This window comes from Melozone crissalis, unplaced genomic scaffold, assembly GCF_028551555.1.
Source record: "Melozone crissalis strain CALT ecotype California unplaced genomic scaffold, PUWL_Pcris_2 ptg000039l_1, whole genome shotgun sequence".
In the NCBI taxonomy this organism is placed as follows: Eukaryota; Metazoa; Chordata; class Aves; order Passeriformes; family Passerellidae; genus Melozone; species Melozone crissalis.
Window position 1 is genome coordinate 1,625,531 of NW_026535817.1, and position 8,248 is coordinate 1,633,778.

At 48.5% G+C, this 8,248-nt stretch overlaps 1 protein-coding gene across 2 annotated transcripts; it reads right to left on the reverse strand.

The window, feature by feature from the left end:
• Positions 1-2,668: 2,668 nt before the first annotated feature.
• MRPL1 (mitochondrial ribosomal protein L1) lies at positions 2,669-8,079 on the reverse strand. Of its 2 annotated transcripts, none has more exons than XM_054283856.1 (9): positions 8,031-8,079; positions 7,593-7,701; positions 6,751-7,006; positions 6,482-6,565; positions 5,678-5,749; positions 5,380-5,491; positions 4,854-4,954; positions 3,583-3,664; positions 2,669-2,946 (listed from the first exon to the last, which is right to left on the reverse strand). In XM_054283856.1, the coding sequence occupies exons 1-9, from the start codon at positions 8,074-8,076 to the stop codon at positions 2,783-2,785; spliced, it is 1,026 nt and encodes a 341-aa protein (XP_054139831.1). In that variant the 5' UTR covers positions 8,077-8,079; the 3' UTR covers positions 2,669-2,782. The 2 variants fall into 2 exon arrangements, with proteins under 2 accessions (XP_054139831.1, XP_054139832.1); XM_054283857.1 differs by lacking the exon at positions 8,031-8,079 and adding an exon at positions 7,844-7,877.
• Between the last annotated feature and the right edge of the window lie 169 nt (positions 8,080-8,248).

The following is an 8,248-nucleotide window of genomic DNA, read 5'->3' on the forward strand; positions in this document are numbered from 1 at the left end:
AGCAAATAAAATTATCAAATAAGCTTCAGACTCTCTCAGGAGAAATATGAGATCGTTCAAAGGCTGAAAGCCTGAAGGGTACAACTTGCAAAGCACTGATGCAGCTGTCAGCTGCTGCCACAGATCTTTGAAATAATGGCACAAAAAGTCACTGGGGTTGTAGAAATTAACCACTTTTAGCCTCCCTTTTACAAAACCTCTAGGCAGAGGTCAGTTTTCTGCAAGTTGGTGTGAAAGAGCCATTGCTCCACTTGGCAAATCCCTGGCTGAAGAGATTGAGCCAGACATACCTTGTGTTCCTGGAGAGCTGGCCACGTGCTGGCTCAGACTTGCACAGAGCAGCTGGACAAACATGGCTCTGAGAAGGATCCATCTCTGGCAAGTCAAGTCGTCATCATGTGCATTCCCCACTTCCAGAACCCTTGACACTTAAATATTTTTCCAGCTTTTAACTGAGATTTTTACAATTTTATTAATATTCCTTTTTAAAATCCATGAGATTAGCCCACAAAAACAACATGGCATGGCAGGGTCACCACGTGTGACCTTCACCCAGCATCTCCCAGTACCTGACAATTTGGGAAGACTGGCATTTTCCTCTTGTTTTCCAAGCAGGAGACACACTGACACTTCTGCCTTCATGTCCTGGTGGGATGAAGCCTCTAGACACCTGCAAGCTGAGGTACTGACAGAAATAACTGCTTGGAAAATTATGTTTATCCCTAACAGCGTTTTCTGTCAGCCTCAAAAGCTTTTTTCCCTCCTCTGTCCTATTTCAGTCAATCCAACTATTCCCACACGGACAGTTTTGGCTACAGCATTAGCCTCTCTCCCAGAGGCTGGCAAGACCAGTGGCATTGCAGAACATGGACAACAAAATCCTATTTAATCACTCAGAACACTCATCTCAGCACTAAAAACCTGTCAGCACTGGTGGCAGCTGCAACATCCCTGCCCTGCTCCTCCAGCCGTGGCACAACTCCCATGAACTCAGCTTGACCCACAGGGATTCCAGGTTTTTTGGAGTGCCACAAATTCCCTACAAGTCCAGGTTGAGGCTGAGTGTCAGCCCTGCACTCTCCACAGCTGCACACAGGCTCCCAGGACAACTTCTTCCTTCTTTGGGCAAATGTTTCTGTTTCACTGAGCTTGAATCCCAGCTCTTCTCCTTAGTTAAACTAACAGCAGGTCCAGAAAAACAAACCTAAAAGCCATCATACATCATCTGCAGGGCTAAAGGTGCTGCAGCACTGCCTCCCTCCATCCCACAGTCACTTCCAGAAGCCAGCAGTGCCACTGCAGCCACGCTCAGTGGGACAGTTATAGGGATTTCTAAAGCACCTTAGCCCAAGAACCACATGTACAAGTCCCACTCTGCCTGTCTGGGGACTCTGCTCATTACAGAGGAACCATCTCATGCTGATCATCCCTTCCATCTCTCCCCTCCCCATGCCAATCCAGCATTCCAGGATAAAAAGAAGTCCCAAGGTACTCAACAGCTTGTACAGCACTGTTTCAGCATGGCACAGACCAGGGGCATTACTCCCTCAGCAATCAGTAGCACAAGTTCAGAACTGCACCTGAAAACTTGCTGAGCCCACCAGCTCCTTCTCTTGCCTCCCTGACCTCCAGAGGCCCAGATTTCCTGCATCCCCACAGCTCTGGGATTTTCCAAGTGCAGATCCCTGCAGGAACCTTTGTTATTCCATGCTTTTATTCTCTGAGAGCACACTCAGCAGTCTGAGAGCTTCTGATTTAAGCTCACCTGTGCATTTCTGCTTAAGCATCACTTTTTTTTAAAATCCACCCATCAAAGAGGGCAGGCCTATCTTTTCCCAAAATGGACAGTGAAGTCTTGGAAATAAGCCAGGAGAACAGAGAAATCTATTCAGATAATACCACAGGCTTTGCTTTTCTACACCAACAGCTAATTCACATTCAAATTTTGGGTCACAAACACCACACAACCACTGGAATGCCTCATAATATCCCTTACATGTGTCATTCCTAAGCAATAAAGATATCCCAGTGCACTGGCATTGCTTTTCCCACTTGCAACATGCAAAGTCTATTAAGTCAGTGTGAAACCTTCCTATACACACCTCAAAGGGAATTTTTGGATCAAACTCTGAGCAAAGCACCCCACACAACCAAAAATAATCAGCGTGGCCTGGCAGGAATTGGTCACCCTGACTGACAGCAGCCAAATGCTTCCAATGGAGTTCCAAAAGAACTCCCATGCAGCCAGATCCCAGTAAGCTCTTGGAAAAAGGAGGCCTACCTCCACTGGTAGGAATGATTTAAACCTTTCCAGATCTGGACCGGCTCATCCCTGTGGTAAACAGCCAATCCTTTCTGGGACCATCTTACATTTCGGGGTGCAGCTTTACGAACAAGTGTACAGCAACAGAACCCCCCAAAAAAACCACTTCAGGAGAAATTCCAGGAAATTCCAACGCCTGCACAGGAGGGAAGGCCGGGAGCGCCACCTCCTGGAAAGAAAGCGGAAAATAGCGGCAAAGAGCCGCGTCTGCAGCTGGTATTCCAGAAAACATGGGAGCAAGGTGAATGCTCGCTCCCCCCACAAAACACGTCCGATTCTTCCTTGGGGGAAAACACTTGCTGGGTTCTGACAACAGGCTCCTGCTCCTGACAACGTTACACCCAATTTAGACATGAAATCCACAAGCTGCATTTATTTTTTGTTCTCACAGAGCATGATTTGAGTGACATTTCACATCTGCTTCCCCAGCTGGAGCGCCAGGCCCACAAGGAGAAGACATCAGGTACTAACGGATTCCTGGACAGGTTTTTGCTGATCCTCATCAGCTGCATCTTCTTCCTCTTTCTCCTCTGCTTTCTCCACCTGAGGTAGGATTCCATCGAGGTTCAGCAGCAAGCCTTCACTGGTGGAGGATCTGATAACCAGCCTCTGCACAATGGGATCTAGGAACACAAGGGGCACCACCCAACTGGTCACTCCACCCCTTGCCATCAAGGCAGTAAAAGAACACCACCAGAATCAGGCTTGACACTCCAAATCAGTAGAAAAGCTAATCCTCACTAAAATGGGCTGATGTACATTGATTTAAATTCATTTTAAAATATAATCAAAACAAAGCATCCCTTTCTGCACCTACTTTATATTTCAAGTCAGGTAACCCCTTATAGTTTTTATTTGGGCTTCTCAAGGCATGTGTATTTGGCTTTTTATGGTCTGGTCTCTGCAGCTATTCTGAGCAGCATCACTGGGAGAGAAGCAAGATCATTCTTCTGGCAGACATTAAGCAAGTATCAACACAAAAAAATGGGATTTTAGCTTACACAAAACTCCTTGCCTAAAATTATTTCAGGAATCACCATTTCCTGTCCAGCTAAGCAGATGCCCTCTGCTTAAAGTTGACTTGCTTATTCCTTTGGCTAAGGAATTAAAATTTTAAAAAAAGGAAAGAAAGAATCAACTTTCCCTTGGAGGAGCAGGAATTTTAGAGATACTTGGAGAGCAGCAAGGTAACTGCACGACTACCCAGTAAAAAACACCCATCTCCCACTTGGGTTTGCTGCAGCCTGAACAAACCTTACCAAAATTGGATGGCTTGAAGGTGCAGATATCCTGGATAATTGTTTTCAGGTTGGCAATGATGTGCTCAGTGGGCATATCCAGCTGCAAAAGGACAGTGCCAAGTTAGTCATGGTGATGATGCCTGGAGCCCAGGTGAATGGATCTGAAAGCAGTGCTGTTGATGTTTATTCTACATTTGGATAGGTTTCCTTTCTGTGTGTTCCCTGTGAAGGAGTGACAAATCCCATTAACAGCCTTATCCAAATGCTGATTTGCTCACTCTTCTCCATAGTTCCACTCAGGACACGAAATTCCCAGGGCTTTGTAACAACATGTAGCTTTAAGGGTTGAAAACTCTTAAAAAAACAACTCTTAAAAAACCAACATATACACAAGTGCTTTTGCAAAAACCTCACTAAAATGAAGGAGCTGTCAAAGGCCACAAAATGCATCAGCACCTAGAACTGGAGGCATCAGGAGCTTGAACAGAAGGAAATCCATCAAAAGAACCAACTCATCAGCTCCATGATGAGGACAGGTCATGCTCAGAGGGTTCTAAGCACTCCAAAATAGTTCCCAAATGAAGATGCCAGCTTCCCACAGTAAATCCTTTAGTTCCCTTCTTATTTCTTAACTAAGTCAGACTCCTCCAACAGCAAGGTCAAGAATTCCAGCTACACACAAAAATACAGACAAGGAAGCCCCTGGAATGCCCATGCACAGCTCAGAGCAGCTACTGAGAATTTATAAACTCATCTGTCTCCAGCACTGCCAGGCAAAGCTTCAGCCAGTTCCTACCCTTCCTGCCTGTGCCACCCTCAGTTAGAAGAACACCAAACATCAGGCAGGATTACAAAGATGCAAACCAGAAGGAAAACAAAAAACCCCACCAGAGCTTAGGGCAGAGAAAATGAATAAATAAGCCGAAATTACTTTCTATTTCAAGTAACACAAACAGTTCTTGCTTCCTACTCCAATTCCAGTTATCAAAATTAGAATTCTTTAATTATTTGGTTAAAGCAAAGACTTTCTGACTCTTCTGCATATTGACCATGGACTTACAAACCCATAGTTTATTCCTTACCAAAAAAAAAAAAAAAAAAAACCCAACCAAAAAGTTTAAAACCAGCTGAAGATGCCACACAAAAAAAGAGTTGTATTTTCTCCAGAGGTTAGTGAAAAAGTGGTCAAAAACTTTGAGAGAGAGGTTGAAGAGATGGTTTTTTTTCTCTCTTTGAATACTACAGTTCTGCTCAGGGCAGAAAATGTAAGAGCTCTGCACACAACTTACTCTGGCTATCCTTGTCTTGATGACACTCTCGTCCTCCACCGAGTACTCGTGACATTCCCTGAAGAACTGCACCATTCTGGGAATGTCACTGCCCAGAGAATCTGTTCAAAAACAAAACAAAAGAAGCTGTCTGAGCAATGCTTATTGGCACAGATGGGTGTGGCACCAGGAAAGAGATCATTCAATCTGTTAATTAAAGCAAACACCAGTCCAAAACACAGTTTCACAGAGAGGACAATGGTGCCCCCACTGAGATCACAGTCTCCCTGTTCCCTCCTTCCCCTCTCAGCAGGATCAATAAGCATAAGGGCACCTAGCAGCCAAATGTACCTGGGTTCTTATCCCAGGTTTGCCTGTTGCAGGAAAAAATGGATCCCTAAAGTTCCCTTGACTAAGACATGTGATGCAGCCACAACCTAGCTCCCAAAGTAACCCCACATGCTGACAAAAACCATTCCAGGGGCACCCCCAGGGCTCCAGCCCCCTCAGGAACTGCTAAAAGCTGCAAGCAAGAACTGCTCCTTACTTCTCTTGGTGCTGGGGTACTTCTTTCTCAGCTTGTTCCTCAGGGGGATTAACTTGGGGATGATGGCAGGGACAGCCACGTAGAAATCAGCCTGGATTTCATCCTCCAGGATCTGCAACAAGCACAATTCCACTCCTTGCATACAAGCTGGTTTATAAAAGGGTCCAAGCACAGAAACACATCTCTGTGCCTGCTGCCTCCCAGCCAGAGCTCACTGGACATCAGGCTTCCTCACCTCCCCTCCAGGCTCCAATTTCAATTAGGATTTTTATGTAATTCTTTTAAGAAAAATACACACCCATTTGATTAATTCAACTCCTCCCACGATGGCAGCCCCGTGTTCTCGAGCTACCTCAGCTTCCTGCTCATTCTGTTGAGAGAAAAAAGGAATTAAAAACAGCTGCACTGCCAATTAGCTGCCAGCAGAGCTCAGGGAGAGAATTCCAAACAATTCAGTCCAAAGAACCACCAAATAAACCCATGGCACCCCTCTGGGATGATCCCACAGAGATAAAATGATTCATTGGCAAGGGACAGCTGCAAGAGTGTGCTGGACACCAAAACCCATGGAAATGAAGGAATTCTGCCTCACCCACCTCTGTGAACACCAAAAATCCCATTAAAACACAGGAACCCTGGCTTAAACACTTCTGTGAGCCCAAAACTCCATGAAAATGAAAGAATTCTGGCTCACCCACCTCTGTGAGCACAAAACCCCATGAAAATGAAGGAATTCTGGCTCAGCCACCTCTGTGAGCACCAAAATCCCATGAAAATGAAGGAATTCTGGCTCACCCACTTCTATGAGCACAAAACCCCATGAAAATGAAGGAATTCTGGCTCACCCACTTCTATGAGCACAAAACCCCATGAAAATGAAGGAATTCCAGCTCACCCACCTCTGTGAGCACAAAACCCCATGAAAATGAAGGAATTTTGGCTCACCCACTTCTGTGAGCACCAAAACCCCATGAAAATGAAGGAATTTTGGCTCACCCACTTCTGTGAGCACCAAAACCCCATGAAAATGAAGGAATTTTGGCTCACCCACTTCTGTGAGCACCAAAACCCCATGAAAATGAAGGAATTTTGGCTCACCCACCTCTGTGAACACCAAGACCTTGTTCACCTCATCCGTGAAGCGATGGGGGAGAGCGACACCACTGGAAAAAGGATCCACTTTTTTCTGGCAAAGGAATAAAAACAAAAAATTAAAGCAAACAAACAGAAATTAGGACTTGAGTGTAAATTACATCACCACAGGGAGTTGGTCCCCTAAAAATGAAAAAAAGAAAATGCAAACAAGGTGAGGGACTGCCCTCAGTCTGAGCAGCCTCAAAGCCTTCAGGAGTGCCAGAACTGCCTCCCCACCTTCTTCTGCAGTGCCATGTCCAGGAAGACGTTGATGTACACAAACTGCTTGGGGTGGGTGAAGTCCAGCTCCTGGAACCTCTTGAGCATGCCCACGGCCTGCTCCAGCCCATAGGAGGGTCTCCTGTAGAGCCACGTCAGGTACACGTCGTCCACGGGCTTGCTCATCAGCGGCCGCCTCCGGGGGAGGGGCTTCTCCTTGGCCGCCTCCTTCGCCTTCTCCTGCCTGCTCCTCTTGGCATCTTTTTTGGCAGCTCTAAGACCAAAAAAAAAAACCCCAGGCACGTTGTGAGGTCATCAGTTATCGTATTTTCACAGCACTCTGATTTTATAAAGCAAGGTTTTCTCCTCCCTCTCCCGTGGCATTTTGCATTCAGTTGAACGCCCAATCCTCATTTTCCTCCCTATTTTCAGAGGGTATCCAGGCAAGGGAAGCAATATTAAAATAATAACTGGATCCTCCATCTCTCTGTAAAGGGTCTGCAGCACTTGAGAACACTTCATTCTCCTGTCTACTCTTGCTTCTCCCAGCCACGCTGTTATTACCGAGACGGCAAATTAAACAATGAAAAGCCAATTAAAAGACGGGAAGGGTTTCAAACAGACTCCAGAAGCTCACCAGCTTTCACTCTGACATGCAACCCTGCTACACCCCGCAAAAGCACAGCCCAACACCACAGCCTCAAGCTTTCCCTGTGCCATCAGCACAGAAAACATTCCCTGCGAGTGCAGGCTGTTCTCCGGGAGCCTCTGAGGGTCAGCTGGCTGTCAGACCAGCCCTGCGGACACCAAACCCCCCAAACACCCCCCAACACCTCCCGGGACGCCAGACCCGCACTCACTTGGCTGCTGCGGCCGCGTAGGGCCGGGCGGTGGCGGGGCTCACCGCGGCGGGGACAGCGGGGCGCTGCTGCAGCCCGGGGAGGACCCAGCTGCACCGAGGGGCCAGCGCTGCGGGGAGAGAGCAAACACCGCCTCAGACACGCGCCGCGGCCCCCGCACCCCCGACCCGCCCGGACAGGCCGCCTGCAGCCCCTCAGGGCCGCGGCAGAGCGGGGCAGCGCCCGCGGCTCCCTCAGCGCGGCCCCCTCACCTCGCCACAGGCAGCGGGCGCTGGGCGCCGCCATTTTGCCGAGCCGCCCTGGTGCGCCACCGGAACCGTTCCCTGCGGAACTCGCTCCCCGGGGCCGAGAAGAAGCGTTCCGGCAGCCCGCAGGCCCGGGCTCCTTAGCGGTGTGCCACCTAGCGCCGTCCCCCCAACCCGCCGCGCCCGGGCCTACCGTTCCGCGGGTGCGCAGGTTCCGCTGCCCCGAGAGAGGCGACCATTGGCCAGGGCTGGTCAAAAGCCTCCAGCTCGCTTCTTCAGCGGCCTCAGAGGGGCCTCAGGGCGAACCCGGGTTGTTTCTTAGCGCTGCAGGCCTAACTGGTCCCCCTTTCCTGAAGCAACATGGCGGCGGCTCCTGAGGGCAGTCAGAGCCGCGGCCCTCAGCCATGGGGG

What these genes read in the sequence shown, in the direction of transcription:
- MRPL1 (XM_054283856.1), bottom strand. Translation starts at nt 8,076, where the DNA reads ATGGTCGCCTCTCTCGGGGCAGCGGAACCTGCGCACCCGCGGAACG. An exon ending in GTACCCCAGCACCAAGAGAA is followed by an intron (nt 4,955 to 5,379) that starts GTAAGGAGCAGT and finishes GTTTTTGAACAG; the next exon opens with ATTCTCTGGGCAGTGACATT. An exon ending in TCAAGACAAGGATAGCCAGA is followed by an intron (nt 3,665 to 4,853) that starts GTAAGTTGTGTG and finishes GTCCTTTTGCAG; the next exon opens with CTGGATATGCCCACTGAGCA.